Source organism: Capra hircus, chromosome 8, assembly GCF_001704415.2.
Source record: "Capra hircus breed San Clemente chromosome 8, ASM170441v1, whole genome shotgun sequence".
Lineage (NCBI taxonomy): Eukaryota > Metazoa > Chordata > Mammalia > Artiodactyla > Bovidae > Capra > Capra hircus.
The window spans coordinates 77,292,553-77,317,427 of record NC_030815.1 but is presented as its reverse complement, the minus strand read 5'-3'; the positions used below and the strand labels follow the sequence as shown (position 1 = coordinate 77,317,427).

The window sequence follows — 24,875 nt, the reverse complement described above, 5'->3', positions numbered from 1 at the left end:
TGTTCCAGCGGATGTTGACAATTTGATCTCTGGTTCCTCTGCCTTTTCTAAAACCAGCTTGAACATCTGGAAGTTCACGGTTCATGTATTGCTGAAGCCTGGCTTGGAGAATTTTGAGCATTACTTTACTAGAGTGTGAGATGAGCGCAATTGTGTGGTAGTTTGAGCATTCTTTGGGCATTGCCTTTCTTTGGGATTGGAATGAAAACTGACCTTTTCCGGTCCTGTGGCCACTGCTGAGTTTTCCAAATTTGCTGGCATATTGAGTGCAGCACTTTGACAGCATCATCTTTCAGGATTTGAAATAGCTCAATATCTCACAAATCCAACGTCTAAGAATAAAATTATCCAGCCCACAGTTAACTATATTTTGTTTCATTTTATAATTTGAAAGTCTGTGTGAAATGTTGAAAAGAAGGTTGGAGAGCTGCGCTCTCATCTCAGCTCTGCTTGCTGGAAGGCTACATAGCCTAGTCCCAGCATCCTTCTTCCATCTGTCTTCTTCAAGTTGGACCACACCAATCTTTTCCATCATAACAACACCAACAAAAATCATGCATGTTTCAAATATAGGTAATGAACTCGTGCATTTTTCAGATCATCATCTTTTGTAGTTGAACCATGCTTTATCTTTAAATCTTGTTTAGAAGGAACTGCTACTATTTTACAGGATGTTTTGCAGGATAGAAAACACAAGGCAGGGGAACTTAATCTGGGCCTGGAGAAAGGCACATAGTTCTGTTTGGCTGGGTTTTCCTTCATGGTGCCTGCAAGGGGAGCAGAGTAAGACGAATGAACAGGATTGAGCAACCCTGAACTGTGCCGAGGAGTGTGCAATTGACTCCAGAGGCCAGCAGTCTCATTTTATAATGTAGAAAGAGTAGCATAGAAGGAATTTATATACAGATCTGAAGGAAAGAAAGATTAAAAGCAGAGAAACTGATCAGGAACATGTATAATCAAAGAAGTGGAAAATGCAAAACATTTAAGTTTTTGTTAGTCTTGTACTTAGAGCATTCATATCTTTCAGGGAAAAAATATGTGAAATATAAGTCATCTAAATTTTTAACTAAAACATATTTTTGGTGCCAGCAACCATATGTACCATTAGACTACATTAGAAAACAAAAGGATTTAGAGAACTCTCTGGCTGTCCAGTAGTTAGGGCTCTGTGCTTCCATTGCAAGGGGCTTAGGTTCAATCTCTGGTCAGGGAACTAAGATTTCACAGCCAAAAAAAAGGAAAAAAGACAAAAGGATTTACATTTCTAGATTGAGATAATCTTTTTCCTTATGTGGCTTTTACAGACAGTAAATTTTCAAAATTTTTAAGTCATTTCTATTTCTTCAAGTACTAAGATTCATTGTTTCTTTCTTTAATCAGCTGACTCATCTAAACACTCGTCTTTGTTGTCTCATCCCTCAAAAGTCTTTGGGTATCATTCATTGAAAGAACATTTGTTTTTTGGCTCTGAAATTTTACTTTTGCAATCCTGTACTTTTTCTTAGAATGATGAAGATGACTTTGAAAACCAGAACACATCAGGAAATGACCACTCACTAAGGAACAGAGCTGTGCAAAACAGAGAGCATGAAAATGGCAAACAGGTATGACTGGAAAACAGCGAGTGAATCTGTCACCATGGCAACTGCTGTGCAACAGCTATGGGGACTGAAAGCTGGCACTCAGAGGAGCAAGTTAAATGGTAATTGGGGTGGCTATGGCAGGGTCATGAGGAAAATACATATGCACAAACAAAGATTCTGTGTTTATACACCTGTTCTCTCTGATGGAGAGAGTACCCAGGCTTGCTCTGACACTTCGTGATTGCACATTCCAAATTCCATCCCAAGACAGAAAGCACTGGCTTCAACAAAAACATTTTAAAGTATATGAGGCAGACAAGAGAAAGGTTCTAAGACACGGTTCTAAAACTGTGTTTGTGACACCCTAGGGCTCCTCAATGACATCTAAGTTACACAGCAAGTTGAGGTACTTTGTGACAAAACCTCTTATTTCTTTTATATACTGAATTCTGGGTAGGATCTTATTTTTTTTGTTGTTTGTTTGCCTGAAAATATCTGTATTATGTCTTCATTTTTGAAGGATATTTTCACTGATTATAGATTTTTTAATTAAATGTTTATGATGTACAGAATTATATAAGCTACAGGTGTCAGGATTTCATTTGAAAAAAAACCTGCTTCTAAAAAGGCTGCAAATTACCCATGTATATCATCCTGTAAAAAGTAATTTTGTTTGGGTGCCATATTTTAGGGGGAGTTTGCTCATGATAAATAAATAGCTTATTTGAAGTAGAAAATTTGAAATATTATTGCAGCAAAATTTGGAAGACAAATAATGTACTGTAATTCCATAAAAAAAAAAATCAGTGTCTAACATATTGGAATATAGCTTGTTTCAATCCAAGTTACATATACTTCTCTGTGCATATCAGGTATATTGGGATTGTGCTTTCGTATTAGTTGGTAATTGTCTATTTCACTTAATATATTCTAAAGTGTTCATATCAGTAAGTGTTCTTCAACCAAAAAAAAAAAAGAGAGAGAGAGAGAAGACAATACTTCTTTTCAGACAAAAGCCTGCACATGGATGATTATACAAGCTTGATTCATAATCACCAAAACCTAAAAGCAACCATCCAGACAATAAAATGTTATTCAGCACTAAAAACAAATTAGCTATCAAGACATCAAAAGAAATAGGAGACCGTTACATGTGTATTACTAAGTAACAGAAGCAATCCGAGAAGACTCCATACTGTGTAGTTCCAACTATATGACATTCTGGAAAAGGCAAACTGTGGGAACAGTAAAAAGATCACTGGCTTCCAAGATGGGAGGAAAGATGGGAGGGAGGGAAGTACAAATAGGCACAGGGGATTCTTAGGATGGTGAAAATACTCTGTATGATATTATAATGGCTGATATCTGTTATTAAACATTTGACCAAGCCCATAAAATGTACAACATCAAGAGTGAGCCCTGATGTAAACTATAGACTTCATGGGTCCATCAGTTGTAACAAATGTACCACTTTGGTGGAGAAGTCAATAATGGGAAAGGCTGCATGAGGTAGGGGGCAAAAATATGTGAGAAAACTGTACCTTCCTCTCAATTTTGCTATGAGCCTAAATAAATAAGCTCTTAAAAGTCTTGATTTAAACACTGTTTCACTAAAAAAGTCAAAAACAAAAATTAAGTATTATTATAAATAGAAATATGAAGACTGAGGAGTAGCTACTGGTTTGGTCACAGTGGTCCTTAGGTGACCTTGGCAGTGACCTTAGCAGAAGCCATCTCAGTAAAAGTTTGGTCACAGTGGGTTGAGAAGTGAACAGGATATGGAGTGTCTCTGAATGTAAGGACAGTTCTTTCAAGTGGTTTGACTGTGAAGGGAAGGAGGGAGAATAGATGTCCCATGACTGTGGGGTCAGGAAGGTTTTGTTTTGTTTTGGTCTTGTTTCAAAGATGAAAAGGGGTTAGAAAAAACAAAAGAGAAAACAAAGAAATGCTAGACATTCCATATGGTAAGTAACTTGGGACAATTTTACTCAAAGAAAATAATGATGAAGATCATTTAAGTGAAAATTTTACCAAACTTTTTCTCTTGGCCAAGCTTGGTGTTAGGTAGGGGAAAATAAGAAGGGCTTCTCTGAACCCCTGACCTTTGCAGCTGCAGCCTGGACTCAGCTGGTCTCTATTATAACCATCCTTGTGCCTGAGGCCCAGCCCACGACCTGGAGGCAGCCTAAATCAGGAGCATAATGGGAGTTTGGCCTCAAAGGACAAGATAATCTTTGAGGATCCTTTCAGAGACATGCTAATAACTAATTTCCATGGGTTTTGTTGTTGTTGTTAAAGACAAATGAAAGCCTCATGGGATCTGACAACAAACTAAGTCTGAGACTTGGCATTATACCTCTTGAGCGCGTTCAAAACTGCTTAACAGCTGCCTACTCCCTCCCAACCTTCCTTTGCCTTTGCTTACAATAGCTGGACCTGTTTGAGACATTATCTCAGAATGATGGAAGGTAGGAAATCCTTCCCATCGTCACAAGAATAGAATGGGTCATGGATGCTCAAGAGCTCCAACAGTACTTGTGAAGATGTTCATAAAAGATAGCCCTGGTTGGAACTTCCCAGCAGGACAGTCCAGTGGTTAAGGTTCTATGCTTCCAATGCAGGGGGCATGGGTTCCATCCCTAGTTGGGAAACTAAGATCCCACATGCTGCACACCTCCCCCACCCCCCACAAAGAAAAAGTGCAGGTACGAAAAAGAAAAGGTGAAAGTTGCTCGGTCGTGTCTGACTCTTTGTGACCCATGGACTGTAGCCCACCAGGTGCCTCTGTCCATGGAAATCTCCAGGCAAGAATACTGGAGTGGATAGCCATTCCCTTCTCCAGGGGACCTTCCTGATCCAGGGATTGAATCCGGGTCTCCTGCGTTGCAGGCAGATTCTTTACTGTCTGAGCCACCAGGGAAGCCCAGGCATATACATCACTCAATAACTAGAGCAAGGGCTAGTTGAGTGAGGAAATATTTCCCCTTAACCCAATTGATAGAAGAACCCTAGTTCCCAAGGGTAGTTTAACAGCTTTGGAAGATGCTGAGCTACTGTTCATATCAGAAGACCAAGCCTTGGGCTGCCAGGAAAATAAAAACAGCCTTAGTCTCAGTTTTCTGGAAACTGGGGCTGACAGAATATAAAGGGAGATTTATGTAGCCTCTGGTATTAACTTCATTTAGCACTTGTCTGAAAATAGAGCAGGAATTCAATGATTACAGTAGAGATAGGAACTAAAAGCAGAGATACTAGCCAATTGGCTGAAGAAATGGAGAAAATACCAATGGCTCCGTTTAAGTAAAGGGAGAGATGAACGAACCTAGATTTTTTTGTGACAAGGGGAAAAATCTCTGAGCAGTTGATAATTGGAGACATAATCTTGCATAATAATTTTAAAGTAATTTAAATAATTTGGAAAAATTTCCTTGCCAAAATTCTGAGCAAAAGAGATCAGAGTCTATTATGCTCAGCATTCTCATCATTCCACCTCTGTCCCCATGTTTGATTTCCAGGTAGAAGAGCACATCACCATCGAGCAGGATTCTCTAAGAAAGGATGAAGAAGAGGAGGATGATCGAGAAACACATCGAAAAGGGTACAGGTTCAAACCACAGAAATATTCTTGGGCTTCCCTGGGGCTCAGACAGTAAAGAATCCACCTGCAATTTGGGAGACCTGGATTTGATCTCTGGGTTGGGAAGATCCCCTGGAAGAGGGCATGGCAACCCACACTAGTATTCCTGCCTGGAGAATCCCCAGGAACAGAGGAGCCTGGCAGGTTACCGTCCATGGAGTAAATGACTAAACACAGCACAACACCTCCTAAGCAGAGTGGTTTTGCCACTTTTTTATTCTCACCTAATTTTTAACATTAATTATGATTTATCAGAGATAGTCACCACCAATCGCCCCTCCCTACTACCCACCTAACAGCATTTTCAGAAAAATTAATGAAACTCTAGTATAATCAATGTGGTAAATTCAAATTGCTGATCTACTAGGAACCCAATATCCAGGACAATCTTCTAATTAAAGCTGTAAATTGCCAACTAATTGCCCCAGTCCATGCAAAAGTAGTTAATTCATCTTCTCAATGTTCAATCAACGAGCAATTGATTTCTCAAAATCCAATTCACTTTAAGTCCCAACAAACTTGCTCTTACCTCATGGTATCATGAAAATATTCCAGTCCTTATCACTCATTAGCAGGAGAGGCAAATTATTATTTTTATTTTTTGGATCAGAAAAATGAAGCCCAGACTTAGCCAAGGGTTTGTCAGCTGGAAAAAAGCTAATTTAAATTTCAGCTTCTGATTCCTAGTCCAAGACTGTCTCTATCATAACACTAAAGTATTTGTAAATTTTCTAAATTCCTGTTTAAATTTGGTGTTAATTCCTGAGTCTCTGAGGAACTTGTTGCGTATCAGAAGATAGAGCTGGTCAAAATTCAGATTGAAAGTTCTTGTCACATATTCATCATAAGGAATTTTTACCACCATGAGAACCTACTGTTTAGCACAGGGAGCTCTACTCAGTGCCCTGTGGTGGCCTAAATGGGAAGGAAATCCAAAAAAGAGTGGTTATATGTATACATATGGGTGATTCACTTTCCTGTACAGCAGAAACTAACACAACATTGTAAAGCAGCTTATACTCCAACAAAAATTTTCTTTTTAACAAGAATTTTTACCATGTTGGAAATCTTAATTTGGTTTCATCCTCATTTTAGTTCAAGAATCTCTGACCCTTGGGGCCAAGAGATTCTCTTGGGTGGTGAGAGGTACTCAGGTTTCATCAGTGTTAATGGATGGAAAAACAACCACCAAGAGATTTGGAGTCATTCAGCCTAGATAACCAAATGGCCAAAGCGACTATTTCTAGCCACTTCCTTTTTCTGCAGTGTCAGGTTGCTCTAATGGACTATACACACTCCCTGCAATTAAACAGTCTGATAAATTTGACCTGGAGTAGATGGATGTGCTCTATTGAATGTTGCTGTCTGATGCTGCTGCTTTATAACACTATATCCACAACTGAGGACAATGTATCAGCAGCCTGTCCTAAATTAAACCATGAAAAATTTAGTCTTTATTGTACTTATATTCCCTCAACATGTTCTAGAACAGTGTCACTAATTCTCAGTACACTGATTCATACACACACATAAGACAAAATTTTCATGAAATAATGCCTGTCATCACTATGTGTGATATACTCTGACATGTCCTATTCTTTTGTTTAAGGACAGTTATCACATGCTGTATGACAAACTTCACAACTCACAAATGGGTCCCAACCCACAGCTGTAAAATATTGTTCCAGAAAAGCAATAAGAAATCCCATTTCATTTATCTAAGAATTCAACAAAGGCCTGTCAAGCACTCAGTGTCCAAGCTGCTGATGTTGGGCTCAGACATCTATTCTCCATGAAGTTACAGTCAGTCAAGGTTTCATAACAAAACATAATTAAAGGAGATAGTAGGAATAGGTTGCACAGGACTACCTCTGCCTGAGGAAATGCAAGAAGGCTTTGCGGAAGCGAAGGGCTTGAGCAGCGCCCTGAACCGTGAAGGGGACTATGACATGGACACGTGGGCATGACTGCTGGAGGGAGGGAAACTGGAGAATGTTTACCAAGGGGATGGGAGGTCCTAGCTGGGAGCTGAATCCTTTGAGATCCTGGAGATTGTGAATCGTCTATACAGGAGAAAGGGTTATTTTAGAAATCCTGTCCAATGACCTGAAAGTGGTCATGATTAAATGTGCAAGTAAATTCCTTCCATTTAGCCTCAAGTAGGAGAGGAGAGGCCTGCGTTGGGAGGAACACTGAGGAAAGAGGAGTATGCAGGGAAGCCAGGGTTCAAAGCAAGCATGGGGGACTGGGAACACCCGGGAGAAGAAAGGACAGTTGTTGTGAGTACCACCCTGGGACCTCTCCAGACTCCCTTACTGGTGTACACCATCTTCCTTGGAAGAAGTGATCAGATGCACACATGGCTTGCACACTCCACACCACCCTGTAACAAAGCTCTGGGCAGAAACAAAGACATCAACAATTCCAGAACCTTCTGAGAAAAGCTATATTTGAGGGTTGACAGCCCTCAAATCCCCAAAATCCTACTTCACTTTTCAAGTATCTTGTGAAGACAGTCACCCTTCCACTAGAGAGGGGGTGATCTAGCCTAGTGAGAAACAGTCTCAGCCTATGATTCATTCTCAGCTTTTGGTTGGTTATCCTGTCCCCTGCTTTATTTCTGGGAGCACATTTCCTGCATCTCCATAATCTCTCAGAGCTTGGCACATCCATTCAGCAAAGGCTGAGCCAACCATGGATGATTTTGGCCTAAAATGAAGAGTTTCTTATTTCTATTTTGTAAGACACAAACCTCATGAATATGTTTACCTGATGACTTACAAAGCCTAATCTACTATAGCTTTAGCATGCCAGGATATGTCGTGTATGTGGTGTTTACATCTGCCTACTTCTTGCCTTTGTGTTGTTACAGGTGCCTGGAAAGGATGTGTGGGAGGATGTCTGATTTTTGTAGAGAACACAAAACAACCCTTCGGTACATCATCTGGGGCATTTTAATAGCAGGTAAATAGCAAAAGGGAATGGGATACTAGTGTCTCTTTTCCAGGTTCTCTCAAATATCAGTTTTCTGTAGAAAACAAATAAGTCTTCCTTTCCCTGAATCATCTCTGAGTCATCCAGGGAGGGGAGAATTTCACCAGAAAGCCCCTGAGTGGTGGGTCTCGGCTTGAAATGCCCATGTAGATAGCTGTTCTGCGTGAAAAGTCACTTCAGTTGTGTCCAACTCTTGCGACCCTATAGACTGTAGCCTGCCAGGCTCCTCTGTCCATGGGATTCTCCAGGCAAGAATTCTGGAGGGGGTTACAATGCCCTCCTCCAGGGCATCTTCCCAACCCAGGGATCGAAGCCAGGTCTCTTGAACTGCAGGCAGACCCTTTGCCACTGAGCCACCAGGGGAAAGCCCCATGTCCTGTTTATGCAGCCAGCAGCTGACTTTAGATTACCTACTCCCATGGTCTTTATTATTGTGGTAAGGATTTGAGGGTTGGATAATGCAAATTCAGGTAACTGGAAAAATGGTGATAATCACAAGGCAGCAACCTAATTGAAGGGGTGATATAACTGATCAATTAATGCTTTATATGAACACAGAACAAGGAGGAGCCTAGGGTCACAAAGCCCTCTCCTCCTACCTGAAAGCAGGACCAGGTGTCTTCACAGATGAGCAGGTGTCCTGCTTTGACTCCCTCCAAACAAAGGGTTCCAGGGCCCATTTCAAGGAACATTCCTGTCTATAAAATGTGAGCCCTCCCACTCCAGTGCATGACATTAATCCAAGATGGCTGACCCCAAGAGGTCAGTGGTTTTCCGGTCTCACACTGCCAGAACAGGGAGCATCAGGGTTGAAAACATGCTTGCTTGCTTTCTACCAGCCCAAATAGTATTTTGCAGACCATACTAAAAACCACACAGCTATTCCATTGTAGTACAAAGTAAGCAGATGGTGTGGCCATGTGCCAAGGCAACTTTATTTGTAGACTACAAATACAAATATACAAATACAACTGTACTTGCCACCTACAAAAACAAGTGGCAGGCCAAATTTAACTTGCAAACAAAGCCATGTTTGCCAACTTTTAATGAAAACCTTGTGTTCTTATCCCAGAATCTCCTCTTCTAAAGCTATCAGCCTGGTCATCACCCACCTCTTTCCTTTAGAGATTCTGTAGCATGTCAATGTTGTGGCATTCAGAGATTTTCCTACTCAAGTTTAGGCCAAATCTGGGCCACAAACCAAGAGACTCAATAATTTTTGCCAGTGGTTGCTTTGGTGCCTGGCCTTTCTCTGTAGAAGCTCATCTGCTGAGTCTGGGTATCAGAAAAAGTAGTCAGTACTAAGCAAGAGGCTTTCCTGGTGGCTCAGATAGTAAAGAATCTACCTGCAGTGCAGAAGACCTGGGTTCGATCAATAGGTTGGTAAGATCCCCTGGAGAAGGGCATGGCAGCCCACTCCAGTATTCTTGCCTGGAGAATTCCATGGACAGGAAAGCTGGGGAGCTGTAACCTATAGTGTCACACAGAGTTAGACTTAGCACTAAAGTGACTTAGCATGCACACACTAAGCAAGAGCCCCAGTGATCAAGCAACAAGATTCAGGAATTCAGAAGTTTCCTTAAGAAAAAAATCTGGCACCCTGTGCTTCTAGCATTCTTGGAGAGACTATTTTAAAAAAATAAATAAAGGAATTTAACCCACAATACAATCCTTATCATCAGAAGGGCCAATAGCTATGTCAAGAGTACCGCTGTGTTCAATGGTTTCCTGGTGGGCCCTGCCCTTGGCTGAGCCAGATCAGTGCTGGAGGCTGCTCCCCAGCTGACTGGTGATGTTCACTGTCTGTGTTTGCTTCCTGCACAGGTTACCTGGCCCTGGTGATCGCAGCCTGTGTGATGAACTTTCACAGAGCCCTTCCTCTTTTCGTGATCACCGTGGTTGCCATCTTCTTTGTGGTCTGGGATCACTGCATGGCCAAATATGAGTCTCAGATAGCCAGGTTCCTGTCTCCAGGCCAAAGGCTACTGGACAGCCATTGGTTCTGGCTGAAGTGGTAAATGCACTCAGTTCTTTTCTTGTGGTTGAGTGGGATGTTAGTCTTTTCCAACACTGTTCCATAGATTCATTCTGAAATTGCTTCCTCATTGATGGGATATTGAAGCTAGAAACAACCTAGGGAATAATCCATTTAAAATTTTTTTTAAAACCTTCATTTCACAAGCAGGACACGAAGGCCTAGATCAGGCAGTGATTCATGCAAGATGTGCTCAAATGCCCCTACAAACTGCTTTCATTTCAAGTGCTACTAAATGATAAAATGTTGTCCAAAAGTTGGGATGGTTCTGACTCGAAGGGGTGACTTTCTGTCTGGGCATCTGTAAATTAATAAAATCAACTCTCTCTTATAGGACCCCTGTCCTGCAGGTGACTGTTCAGGGCTTTTCTTTCAGCCTGTCTCTTTGGGAGCCCCCCTGTCTCCAGGTGGCCCTACAGGGTAGGACCCAGAACCCATTCTCCTCAATATGGCCAACATGGGATCTACCAGGAAAGTTCACACATTCTTGGCCTAATGACCAGGGTTGTACAATCCCAATAGAGCATCCTCTCCAGCTCTGCCATTTACTGAATCACTCCTGTTGTGCCCACTGGGTTCTCCAGGGAGTCAGAACCAGGTCTAAAATCCAACTTAGCTCTCCGAGGCTTGGGTGGGTCCCCCAATGCAGAGGACACATTTCAAGTTCTTCCTTGAAAGGAAGAAGGTAATACTTCACCCATCTCCCTAAATGGAGGAGAGAATTCCCAGCAGCTCTCAGGAAGAAATCACCAGATTTCTTCTCTAGGCATCCTTTTCCCTCTCTGACCCCTTTATGACTACTGCACCAGCAAAGAATCCAAGCGTTTCGAGTATTGGGGATACATTGCTTCATTTTTTGACTATGTGCCTTTCTAGCTACACCCAAAGAGAGTCTCGTGCAATTTCTAGAAGCATAATTTCCGAGTGCCAGTATGTGTTACTCAATATGTTTTGTTTGTACATTTAAGCCTAATTAAGATTTCCATGTTAGCACAATAAATGATGCCAAAGCATCCTTCCTGGTTTTCTTAGGGTGATATGGGGCTGCCTGATCCTGGGAGTTATTCTCTGGCTGGTCTTTGACACTGCCAAATTGGGCCAACAGCAGCTGGTGTCTTTTGGAGGACTCATAATGTACGCTTCCCTGACATTTCTATTTTCTAAGCACCCAACCAAAGTAAGTATGAAATCAATCATTTTTTTTCTCCTTTTTTTCCCTCATGTGTAAATTGCTCAAAGTAATGAGTATGAAAGAATTGAACCGCTATTCCATATTTTTCTTACCTTGCTATGATATTTTAAATGGCTAAGGTGCCCTTTTCCTGAATGTTAATAGTTCTATTACTCCACCTTTTTCATTCTCAGTAATTTTCCAGTTGTTCAACCAGTGAGATACTCTCTTCTGTCAAGTCTGATTTATACTTCTGTACCCCCATCCCCCTGTTACGTACAAAGAAAACTCATCTGTTTTGATCCAAATTTCTTCAGGCCATTAAATAACAATATTCTACCATTGGATTCTGCAGTTTATCAAATTTCTGTTTGCCATTGAGGCTATTGTACTCCAGAAATTTGTCCTTAAGCAGTTTTGTTTACATTGAATTCAATTCTCATCCTTGTTTTATCATCCTGGAACCCACTAAATCAGCAAGAATTTTCAGATATTAAAACTTTCACATATGATTCATCACAGCAAACTTTACTAGCTGAAAGTCTGAAGACTTTACTGGCTGAGTGATTGATCCAAAAAAAAGAGAATTAATCAAAGACCAAAGCCGCTTGATAAGATCCAAATTGCTTTCCCTGTTTCGGTTAACATCCCCACTGTTTTCTGTGCCTCCAGTCCCATAGTTCTTTGCAGAGCAGTCATCTCTGCACCAAAAATAAAAGCAAAGCACTTGATTGTCCATTTACATGCTGCCTGCTTTTGGACTGCATTAGAGTTAATTGTGAAATTACAGTGAAATGAAAGCCCCTCCACAGGGTGGAATTTCACTTAATTCACTTACAAATTGTCAGATCAACAAACTCTGGACACACAGAGAAGTCATGTTCAGCCTTTCCATTTTCCAGATGGGAAAATAATTATATGTATCTAATATTTACCACATGACCAGAAGACCGGATCCTTCCTCCTTTAATGACTCTACTAAAACTACTCTTTATGCCTAAGTGATTTTATCATGACAAAATGGTTACATATGTTTCCAGGACTGAAGGCTTAAACTCAGGTTTAAGAAGTAGTACAATTCTGAAATTTTTAGTGTAATTCTAAGGAGGGATTCTTTGCTCACAGCTGCTTTGGCCTCTGAAAGAAGGTGAGTCACAAGCTATATCTGAGAAGCTTCCAATAAAATAGTGATCCTCTGGTAATTTATGCTGAGTTTAGCATTCATTTTCTAATAAGATATCTCTTCTTCTTTCTGTATAGGTTTACTGGAGGCCTGTCTTTTGGGGAATTGGGTTACAGTTTCTTCTTGGCCTTTTGATACTAAGGACAGAACCTGGATTTATGGCTTTTGATTGGTTGGGCAAACAAGTTCAGGTAAGTTCGGTTCAAAGGACCACCTTGTTTTTTATAGTGCTTTTAACATTTGAATATAATCCTTAAGATATGTCAGAAATAAGTTTATTTATCTGCATTCAGTTCAGTTCAGTCACTCAGTCATGTCCGACTCTTTGAAACCCCATGAACTGCAGCACACCAGGCCTCCCTGTCCATCACCAACTCCCAGAGTTCACCTAACTCATGTCCATTGAGTCAGTGATGCCATCCAACCATCTCATCCTCTGTCGTCCCCTTCTCCTCCTGTGTTCAATCTTTCTCAGCATCAGGGTCTTTTCAAATGACTCAGCTCTTCTCATTACGTGGCCAAAGTATTGGAGTTTCAGCTTCAGCATCAGTCCTTCCGATGAACACTCAGGACTGATCTCCTTTAGGATGGACTGGTTGGATCTCCTTGAAGTCCAAGGGACTCTCAAGAGTCTTCTCCAACACTACAGTTTAAAATCATCAATTCTTCTGTGCTCAGCTTTCTTTACAGCCAAACTCTCATACCTGTACATGACTACTGGAAAAACCATAGCCTTGACTAGATGGACCTTTGTTGGCAAAGTAATATCTCTGCTTTTGAATATGCTATCTAGGTTGGTCATAACTTTCCTTCCAAGGAGTAAGCATCTTTTAATTTCATGGCTGCAGTCGCCATTTGCAGTGATTTTGGAACCCCCAAAAATAAAGCCAGCCACTGTTTCCCCATCTATTTGTCATGAAGTGATGGGACCAGATGCCATGATCTTAGTTTTCTGAATGTTGAGCTTTAAGCCAACTTTTTCACTCTCCTCTTTCACTTTCATCAAGAGACTCTTCAGTTCTTCTTCACTTTCTGCCATAAGGGTAGTGTCATCTACATATCTGAGGTTATTGATATTTCTCCCGGCAATCTTGATTCCAGCTTGTGCTTCTTCCAGCCCAGCGTTTCTCATGATGTACTCTGCATATAAGTTAAATAAGCAGGGTGACAATATACAGCCTTGACGTACTCCTTTTCCTATTTGGTTGAATCAAATTTTAATTCCATAGCGTGAGTTAGACAAATAATTTTGTTTATGTGGAATACGTTAATCTGCCAAGTTCATTATTATTTTGGTTTTCCCTTACCCATATCATGGGCTTCCCTGCCCATGGGAGACCTGGGTTCGATCCCTGGTCTGGGAAGATCCTCTGGAGGAGGGCATGGCAACCCACTCCAGTGTTCTAGTCCGGAGAATCCCCATGGACAAAGGAGCCTGGCAGGCTACAGTCCATGGGGTAGCAAAGAGTCGGACACAACTGAGTGACTAAGTACCCATGATATCCCTTCTCTGTCTCATTTGACCCCTGCATCCTGTCCCAGGGCCACTCTTCTAAGATGCTTCCCCAAACAGAAAAACCAACTACTATGCATCCAGTAGTAACTAGTACCCTCCATGTACCATCTATGTTTTCTGGAGCAAAGTATCACACCCAGCTTATTCTTTAGCACCCTAGCGTCAGAGTGAATGTCAGAAATGCCAGGAAATCTGTATGCAGCTACAGTCCTAAAATATACTTTCCAGCCATCTACTGGAGGGGGAAAGTTAAGAAAATTAACTCTCCAAGTCTCTCTGCAAGTTTTCTGGGTCCTCACCCTCTGCAGAGCCTGGTTGGTCTTGTGGATGTTAACTACTGTTTCAGTGTTTATAATGATCTGCTCTTTTCTTTTCTGTAATTCAGACGTTCCTGGGGTACACTGATGCTGGTGCTTCATTCGTCTTTGGTGAGAAATATACAGACCACTTTTTTGCATTCAAGGTAAAACCAAACACTTTTTTTCTGTGTAGACATTTCCTTTTCAGTGACTTCTTCATGTGCAGATGTCCAGATAGACCCTAATTGACCAGACCCAGGCATGTCACAGGGGCACAGCACAGCACCATCCTTTCTCCTTTACAATTTACCTGAAGTCAATGGGCTGAAAATACATTATTTTGTTATTATAACATTAAGGAAGACTTCCCTAGTGGTCCAATGGCTAAGACACTGAGCTCCCAATGCAGGAGGTCCTGGTTCAATAGTCAAGGAGCTAGATCCCACATGTCACAACTAAGATTATTCATGCCACAATGAAGATCAAATATCCTGCCTGCCACAGCTAAGCCATGATGTGACCAAATAAATAAATATATTTTTTAAAACATTAAAGAGAACACGTAGAGGAAATCAGAAATATCAAAACATAGGCAGATCTCAGAGATGTTGCAAGTTCAGTTCCAGACCACCACAGTAAAGTGAATATCACAATAAAGCGATCACACAAAGTTGTTGGTTTCCCCGGTGCACATAAAAATTATGTTTACAACTCTACTGTCATCTATTAAGTGTGAGATAGCAGTATATCTAAAAAAAAGTACATACCTTAGTTTAAAATCACTCTATTGCTAAACAATATCAGAACAATCACAACAGTAATGTCAAAGATCACTGATCACTATAACAAACATAGTCATAATGAAAAAGTTTGAAATATTATGAGCATTACCAACATGTGACCCAAAGACACAGAGTGAGCAAATGCTATTGGAAAAATGGCGCCAATAGACTTGCTCAATGAAGGAGCACCACAATCTTTCAATCTGTGAAAATACAACATGCAAGAAGTGCAATAAAGTGAAGCACAGCAAAACAAGCTATGCCTGTACCTTGGGGAGTTGCATGACATTTGCTGATATACTTATGAAAGCTCTTATGGGGTAATAGGATCTGAGATTTCAGGGGAAAGAACATGAGGTACCTGGCAATGAATAGACATATGGCTGCTAATGCCTTCCTGGTCCAGGCTCAGTGACAGCTCTGCACTCAGGAAACTTCTTAATCCCAGACAGACTGGGACAGCTGGTCACCCCATCAACTTCTGTTCTTACAGAACCATCCCCGTGCTAAACCTTTCCCCTCTTTGCTTCAGTACTGCCTTCACCTTGGCAGGCCTTCAGGCTGGGCCTTCTCCCAACCACAGGAAGGATGTTATTTTACAGGGGAAAGGCAACTTGGTGACTTAGCCCCAAGGTCAGGCTTAATCAATTCTCACAGCCCCAGGAAGCTCACCTTCCTCTGGGAAGTCCCTACAAATCCTTGTTGATGAGTCAGAAAAAGCATTTGGCTTTTTCTTCAGATTTCTTTTTTATGGCATGCTATTGTTCCTACATTTTTTATTGTTTTCTCACTCATGGACTCCATTTACCTCCAAATTACCTCGGCCAACTGCTATGCTGAATCTTTTTTTAAACTACTGATTTGATACTTTGGTGCTGAAATAACTAAGCCATCTCTGAAAGGTCCAGTGTTTGCAAACTGAGATAGAAATATGTTCCTATCATAAATTGAATCCAGAATTACAAAAAATAAAATCACAAAGAAGGTGGAACTTGCTGTTCAGGCTGCATCACTGTCTTCAGACCTCCCCACCACCACCACCAACAACAACAACAAGAACAACAAGAACAACACCTGTCCTCTCCTCCAGGGCATCCTTTCTGCCAGAATAGATTCCCTGTGGGAACATTAATGAGATGAGCCCCTTTAACTCCTTGAAGCTTTCAGGAAGGCTCTGCCTGCCCATTAAAGCCAATAAAAGCACATAAATGAGTGCATTCTGAATAATGGCACAAACAGCCTTTTAATAGATTTTTCTAAATTAGATCCTGTACAAATTGTCCTCAGTCCTTCTGTGTCTCTGGTGGCAGCTTGTTCCTGGCCATTTAGCTAGGAACAGAGGGAAAGGGAACAATGGAGTAGGGGTGGTGAAGGATCCAGACCACAACCCAGTGTGGTTCACGCAGGGTAGAAACCGCTCCCTGTAAAAACGCAAGCTGCATGGAAGGCATCCAAAGAGCATCAGGAAAAGATCTAGAAAAAGACAACCTTCATTAACACAGAAGTAGACTAGTTCCAAAGTCTAATCTTTGTATAATGATTCAAAAGTCTATAAGTAAAATATTCATTATTCTAAAAACTAAATGCATGAATGCTTGCTCTATAGGAGGCATTATTTAAGTACCTACTGGGTCACTACTATAAATAAAGACCTGAGGTTGCTCGCAGTTAACCTTGATCCAGGTTGTTCTGATAATAAGTAGTGAATCCTATGTCTGTTGAATATCAGAATGACAAGGATATCTGCCAGTGGTTTTCAGTTTCTTGATCTAATTATTATAAGTTTCGTCCCCAAAATGTCATTGCTTCTCTAGAAACTGAAGTAAGGAAAGCCCATCATAGTAGGATTTTTTAAGTTTCCTATGAAATACACTCAAGTTTACTCTGACAAATTAAAAGAGACTGTATGTAGATGAGGAAGTTGCCTGATAAAAGTGTTCTTTATTCAAGAGAAGTTTCCAGTATTTCGATGACATTTCAGAGGGGAAAAAGGAGGCAGAAAGAAGGAGATTGATCTGAAACCTACTAGTACTGCTGGGATCAGTGTTAACCTGTGGCCACTCTTGTCCTCCACCCACCCCCAGGTACTGCCCATTGTGATTTTCTTCAGCACTGTGATGTCCATGTTGTACTACCTCGGATTGATGCAGTGGATCGTTAGAAAGGTACCGGGACTAGAAGGAAGTGGGTGACAGGGGTCGAGCTGATTATCTCAGGGACAAAGTCTTGAATGTCTTTTATCTGGATTTTTACAAAGTGCCTTTCCCTTCATACCAAGATCCACTCCTACCCCAAGGTATTAGATTCAAACCCAAAACTCCTCCATGGATCTACAGAGGGGATTTTATCTCCAGGACTTCTAATAACGCTGTGACTTGCGACTCCCTGGACATCTTCATGAAACCTCAGCAGTTACTCCATTAACCAAAGAACTGACTTCAAGAAGTCAGGACCAGATTGTCCTTTCATCTTGACTATCCAGCGATGCCTTACACAGAGTCACTGCTTACCCTCAGATGATAACCCAAATGGATCCTCCATGTTTAGGAGTTGCTAGAGAATCAAAGGAAGAAAGGAAAGCTGCTCTTCTCTCATGAGGGGCTTTTGTCAGCATGCAAAACAAATTTTTTTTTTTAGGTCTGGAAAGTTCATCTCAGTCCTGCTGCCCCAACAACTGTCAGTCCTACATCATGTTATATCACAAAACTCAGTAATTTGTAAGTTAGTTTAAATGCACTCGAGAGCAAGGCAGCGTATAGAGGTTTTCGGCACAGCCACAACCCTCCTTTGATCCCTGTAAATAAATAAAATGGAGAGAGAGCCAGAATAACAGCAGGATTAAAGGTTTCAGCAAGAATGCCAGAGTGCATAATTTTCTGACTGTCAGTTGAAACACTTAGTATTCCTGTGTTTCATGTCAAAGCAGGAAGGAAGGAGAGAGGATGCAACAGAGAGTCCCCATTCTCAGGTGGGCACTACAGTCTCTGGTTGGAAGAACCACTACAAAAGTGGGACTGTCAACCATGTTTGAGACTTAGGGAGAAAAGACCAAACCTCAACTACATCCCATTACTTATTAGCTAAGCAATCTCTGACAGAACAACTAAACCGTTCTGTGCCTTGGTTTCCTCTTCTGTAAAATGTGTCTAACTACAGAACCTCCCTGAAAGGGTTATTATAAGGATTAAATTCACTAGAACAAGGGCTTAAAATAGTCCTTGGAATGCTGTGAAGACTGACATGACTGTTAGAAAATATTAAAACTTATTACTTGAAAAAAAAATCAAGACATTACTTATACAAAATAGACATTTCAAGAGGCATTCATTGTATAGTGTTCAAAGAATATACAATGACTCAGACTTCAGTTCAGTTCAGTTCAGTCACTCAGTCATATCTGACTCTGAGACCCCATGGACTGCAGCATGCCAGGCCTCCCTGTCCATCACCAACTCCTGGAGCTTGCTCAAACTCATGTCCATCGAATCAGTGATGCCATCCAAATACCTCATCCTCTGTCAACCCCTCCTCCTCCCGCCTTCAATCCTTCCCAGTGTCAGGGTTTTTACCAATGAGTCGGTTCTTCATATCAGGTGGCCAAAATATTGGAGTTTCAGCTTCAGCATCAGTCCTTCCAATGGATATTCAGGACTAATATCCTTTAGGATTGACTGGTTTGATCTCCTTGCAGTCCAAGGGACTCCCAAGGATCTTCTCCAACACAACAGTTCAAAAGCATCAATTCTTTGGTGCTCAGCTTTCTTTATGGTCCAACTCGCACATCCATACTGGAAAAACCATAGCTTTGACTAGATGGACCTTTGTTGACAAAGCAATGTCTCTGCTTTTTAATATGCTGCCTAGGTTGGTCATAACTTTCCTTCCAAGGAGCAAGTATCTTTTACTTTCATGGCTGCAGTAACCATCTGCAGTGATTTTGAAGCCCAATAAGGAAAGTCTGTCACTATTTCCATTGTTTCCCCATCTATTTGACATGAAGTGATGGGACTGAATGCTATGATCTTAGTTTTCTGAATATTGAGCTTTAAGTCAACTTTTTCACTCTCCTCTTTCACTTTCATCATGAGGCTCTATAGTTCTTTGCTTTCTGCTGTAAGTGTGGTGTCATCTGCATATTTGAGGTTACTGATATTTCTCCCAGCAGTCTTGATTCCAGCTTGTGCTTCATCCAGCCCAGCATTTCGCATGATGTACTCTGCATATAAGTTAAATAAGCAAGATGACAATGTACGGCCTTGACATACTCCTTTCCCAATTTGGAACCAGTCTGTTGTTCCATATCTAGTTCTAACTGTTGCTTCTTGACCTGCATACAGGTTTCTCAGGAGGCAGGTCAGGAGGTCTGGTATTCCCATCTCTTGAAGAATTTTCCAGTTTGTTGTGATCCACACAATCAAAGGCTTTGGAGTAGTCAATAAAGCAGAAGTAGATGCTTCTGGAACTCTCTTGCTTTTTTGATGATCCAGCGGATTTTGGCAATCTAATCTCTGGTTTTTCTGACTTTTCTAAATCCAGCTTGAACATCTGGAAGTTCACAGTTCATGTACTGTTGAAGCCTGGCTTGGAGAATTTTGAGCATTACTTTGCTAGCATGTGAGATGAGTGCAATTGTGCAGTAGTTTGAACATTCTTTGGCATTGCTTTTCTTTGGAACTGGAATGAAAACTGACCTTTTCCAGTGCTGTGGCCACTGCTGAGTTTTCAAATTTGCTGGCATATTGACTCAGACTTACCATTCAAATAAGATTTGATCAGCCTGCTTTATGCACTATATAATGAAAACACTAGGTGGTGTTTTGAGGGATTCCAAGGAGCTCCAGTCCTTTCTTTCTCAGTGCAGAAAGAATTCAGTGAAAGGCATGATTTATTAGAATAGGACGCTTACAAATTTTACAAGCAGACAGGCAAGAAGGCGCCACGCCCTGAGAAACTAGTGGGCTACAGTCTTATAAGCAAAGGAAAAGTGCAGAGAGGGAAAAGACCATGTTCTTCCTCATTCTTGAGTAGACACCATACTTCCTTCATCAGTTCCTCCTCCATGCTTGTCAGAGGAGTTTTTTGTCCCCACCGGGTCAAGCCAAAACTGTCATGGCACTACGTAAAATAATTTCACATCTCAGTACAATGAGGGTCTTTCATTTTGAAGTGTCACCTTTTCATAAATTATTGTTTTTATGTGTGCAGAGAGCATGTTACTGAACTCGCTGGGCAGGATGTGGGTCTCACGCCACCATTGTTTCATTGTTTGGGGGCATGTCTTGTACTTCTGTTGCAGGGTTTGTCGCTAAGCAAGCTTGCTTGGTTTTATGCTTAAGCAAATCTGCTTTCCTGAGTAATCATTAACTTACAGGAGTCTCCCTTTTTTTTTTTTTCTATTTGCAATCCCTCAGTGTGATTTGCTGTTTAATCACCTACTTTGTCCCTTTATTCTGTCCCTATCAATAATGTATATATATTCAAGCTTAGTACAATTGTTGAAGTCCTCCGTATTTTCCTCCATTTTAAAGATTTTTATCCATACTTTGAAGTTCTGTGTGTACAAACAGTTCTTTACTGACTTTATCCTTGTTTGCCTTTTAGGTTGGATGGGTAATGCTAGTGACTATGGGAACATCTCCTGTTGAATCTGTAGTTGCTTCTGGCAATATATTTATTGGACAGGTAAGTTATAATATCAAAAAACAAAACAGCTGCTAAAATGGATACTCTTTCCAGAAAGAGGAAAAAAAAATTTTTTTAATGACAGTGTTATTTCCTTTACTGTAGGAGGAAGATATCAAGATAAGGAACCCTCAATATTAATAATGTGCAGACTCCAAGGGGAGAGAGAGAGAGAGAGAGAGAGAGAGCTCTTCTAAAAGAGTCCATGCCCTAGTGTGGAATTTGGGTTCTTGGAAGTTTATGGAGAGGAAGAAAAACTGAATCATTTTATCAAAGCATAGGGCTTCTCATGTATAGATGCTCAACAAATCTTTTCTGAATTGAGTTGTTGAGGTTTCTGACCCACCTGTCAAAGGCTAGCAGCTCATCTACTCAAACGGAGTTCACCATTCGTCTTGAAGCTGCAAATATGTAACAGGCAGCCTCGCATTCTCTAGTACTAATATAAAGCTTGTGGCAATGAAAGAGACCAAGAAAGGCTTTCCCCCGGGAACCATGCAGCCATATCAGTACTTAAGCTCATTCTCAACTTATCTGAACCATCCAACAGTCTCTTTGCTGAGCCTAAAGAAAAATGCTGATGAGCAAAAGCATTTTCACCTTCCTTATCTATCACATGCATTTTTGCCTGAAGTCCATTTAAGCAGAGAAATATGTTGCCAAGGGGCATCTCTCAAAATGGCAGCATTCTTAAGGGATATATAAGTAAGAAATCCTCATCACTTAGGATACATAACTTCAGGCAGAATGGAATCACACACCAAGGAAACCAGGTATGAATACTTGCTAGCATGGCTATGCAAGGAAACTGAATTTGAAGCAAAAATCAAGTCACCCCGAAAAACACATGGCCCCAAATTAAAAAGCTTACAATTGCTCCAGGCAGCTGAGCCTTCTGATCGGTAAGCCTAGCTTACTACCCTAGAGCAGAGTTCTTTCCCTAGTAGTTGAAATTATTATAATTATAGTCATAAAATCCCTGAGGACTAATTAGGGCACCATCTTGAGCTGATTACTCCTACCTGCAGGGTAAGAGGGCTCATGTACTGAGTTTCTATTTAGTCCATAAATTGAAGCTCAACACACTCAATCTTATAGAACAATTAGAAATAATGAGGGGAAAATTGTAAAATTGCACACATGCTCCTGTTGTGCTCAATTTGACACTTACTATGTACTTAATATGCTAAAAGTACAGCTATTATTTATGGAGAGTCCCACACCGTAGGCCACCTGCCCTCCTTAATGGAACTCAAGCCTTTACAACTATATTCTAATCGATGCCTTTCCATGCAAGTAGGGGTTGTTCTCTGATTTTCAATTAGGGAAGGGCCCGTGGGCACCTGTCTTTGTTTTTGCTGGTATTTTTTAATACTTATGTCTTTGTTTCCCTATGGTATCAGCAAAGAAGTTAGGGTATGTTGAGATGAAGCTGGGAGATGGGAAGTCACAGAAGTTTGGGAATCACAGTTCCCAAAGCCAGGCCAGTGGATAGAGAGTTACTTGGCCCATGGTTGTCCAACTTTAGAAAAGAGTACCAAGTCCTCAGAGTCCAATACTAGGGTAGGCAGGAGCCTTACATAAACTGGCCTTGCAAACTTCACATATGACTCTGTATATACACTGCCCTAGAGTCCAGAAGACCCAGACATTGATAGTATAGGTTCTTAAACATGAACACTCATCAGAACCACCAGCAAGTTTGTTAAAACACTGCTGCTGGACCCAGCCCTAGAGTTTTCCAGTAAGTAACTCTGAGAATCTGTGGGTCTAACAAATTCCTGGGTCAAGCTGATGGAACTGGCCTGAAGTCCACTCTTAGAAATGCTGCTGTAGAGAATGGAATTTTGAGTAGTAGCCTCTCCTCCTCAGGGAACGTTTAATCTGGTCACTTTGTATTTCCAGACCGAGTCTCCTCTGCTGGTCCGACCGTATTTACCCTATGTCACCAAGTCTGAACTCCACGCGATCATGACCGCTGGGTTCTCTACCATTGCCGGAAGTGTCTTAGGTGCATACATCTCTTTTGGGGTAAGAATGTTTCAGGCTTAACTTATGGAAAAATTCAATCTTTTTTTTTCTTTGCTATTGTTATTTCAGTTCTTTCCTTTACTACTGCTGCCAGATAAGGAGTCAAAAAGAGTATCCCTTTTTCCTGTATAGATGGTCACAGTTCTTTTGGCATTTGAATAGAGTGACCCCAAGGAGCTTTGGTGTCTCACTTTCATATCCCAGCCACCTAAACACGAACTATATCCAACCATACCAGAATGAAATCTGGTATTTCAATCATAACCTCATATTATGAGGTTACTTCGGGTGAAAATTTAAATACGTAAAAAAAAAAAATTTAACTATTACAGACACTAGTTAAAGGCCATCTAGGTCAGGGATTAGCAAACTGTGGCCCAGGGGCAAATTTAGATCACTTTTTTTTTTTTAATAACTACAGTTTAATTGGAAGCCAGCTATTCCTGTTCATTATCTAAGCAGCTTTTATGATACAGAGTTGAGCAGTTGTGGCCCCAAAAGCCAAAACTATTTACCCTTTACAAAAAGCTTTTCCTGACTCCTGGCTTGCCTCAGAGATTCTCAAAATCTACTTCACATTAGAATCACCTGGGATTTTTTAAAAGCTTTTAAAAGCCCTAATGCCCAGGTCCATACCCCAGAGTAATTCATCCAGAATCTCTTGGGATGAGACCCAGGCATCAGTATTATTTTTCAGTCCTCAGATTTCATTGTATAGCCCAGTTTGAGAGCAGTTGGTCTATGGGATGGGGCTGAAGAATGTTATGGTAACTGGTGCACATGCCTCGAGCACAGAGCTTACAGCCTCCAGTGGAGAAATGGAATAACATAGCAGTTGCGTGGTCCAGCTGATGAGGAATTCTTATAAGATAGGCAAGTTTCAATCCAGGACTTCATCCAAATCTTACAGAGCCAATCAGTGGGAAGAGGAAAGACAAAAAGGGTGGTGACCTCAGGAACAGCAGTTTGACTCATGCCCCAGATGGTTGGCTGTAGGAATTCTGCCACAAAACTGTGCTGGATGGAATGGGAGTGGGGAGGGAGGAGCAGATTCTATAATTCTGGAAACACAGGGAAGAGAATCCAGAAACAAGATGAGGTTGTGGGAGGGAAGGGGAAAGAGTTTAAGCAGAACTGCAGTGAGGAAAACAAAACCAACTTACAGATTAAAGGGACTCTGAATAAATGGATATTATGTAGAGGCACAAAGGACATCAGGAAACCAAAAGGAAGATGGAGAGGGGTGTATCCATGCCTGCAACCCAGATACCCATCACCTAAATTGATGACATAATGAAATAGCTTTAGGGGCTATTTGAACATTCAAAAGAACAACAGAGAGGTAGAGTTATCTTCTTTGAAAGTTCCTAAACACAGGATTAATTCTCTTCTGAAATGGTAAACTTTTGGTTTGTGCTTCTCCAAGAGGATGTGGTCAGTTGATGCCATGTCCTTCCTTCTCTCAAGTTGATGCCCGGGAGATGACTAATTGAGCTTTTCCAAGCCTCCAAAGAAACGCTGATTTCTAGCACAGAATCAATGCCTGACCATCACCTCCCTTGTAAGGCGTTTGGGTCATTCATTCTAAACACAACAGAAAAGCTAAACCTTAAACTGGTCTTTCTCTTGAAATCACAGGTTTCATCCTCTCACTTGTTAACTGCTTCAGTTATGTCTGCACCTGCAGCATTGGCTATTTCGAAACTTTTTTGGCCTGAGACAGAAACACCTAAAATAAACCTCAAGAATGCCATGAAAATGGAAAATGGGTAAGTGGGACAAGTTCACCTAGTTAATAGTTAATGACTACCCAAGTAGCAGGCTGGGGGTGGGGAAGGAGAGTTTTGTTCCAGTCCAAATTCAAAGTGCAGCAAAAATTTTATTAGCAGAGAACACCATGAATTAAAGTGAATTTAATTTCCCATAACTATGTAGACTTCATCCAAATATCTTCTTTCA

At 41.1% G+C, this 24,875-nt stretch overlaps 1 protein-coding gene across 2 annotated transcripts in view; it reads left to right on the top strand.

The window, feature by feature from the left end:
• SLC28A3 (solute carrier family 28 member 3) overlaps nt 1-24,875 on the top strand; it is a 66,080-nt gene that overhangs the window by 28,307 nt on the left and 12,898 nt on the right. The window contains exons 2-12 of one of the 2 annotated variants that reach the window (XM_013966159.2): nt 1,509-1,607; nt 5,102-5,184; nt 8,096-8,187; nt 10,042-10,231; nt 11,285-11,429; nt 12,684-12,797; nt 14,508-14,585; nt 17,288-17,368; nt 20,805-20,885; nt 22,791-22,916; nt 24,555-24,685. In XM_013966159.2, the coding sequence (XP_013821613.1) occupies nt 1,509-1,607; nt 5,102-5,184; nt 8,096-8,187; nt 10,042-10,231; nt 11,285-11,429; nt 12,684-12,797; nt 14,508-14,585; nt 17,288-17,368; nt 20,805-20,885; nt 22,791-22,916; nt 24,555-24,685 (1,220 nt within the window). Of the gene's footprint in view, nt 1-1,508; nt 1,608-5,101; nt 5,191-8,095; nt 8,188-10,041; nt 10,232-11,284; nt 11,430-12,683; nt 12,798-14,507; nt 14,586-17,287; nt 17,369-20,804; nt 20,886-22,790; nt 22,917-24,554; nt 24,686-24,875 lie in introns of both variants that reach the window. The other variant, XM_013966158.2, reaches the window with a different exon arrangement.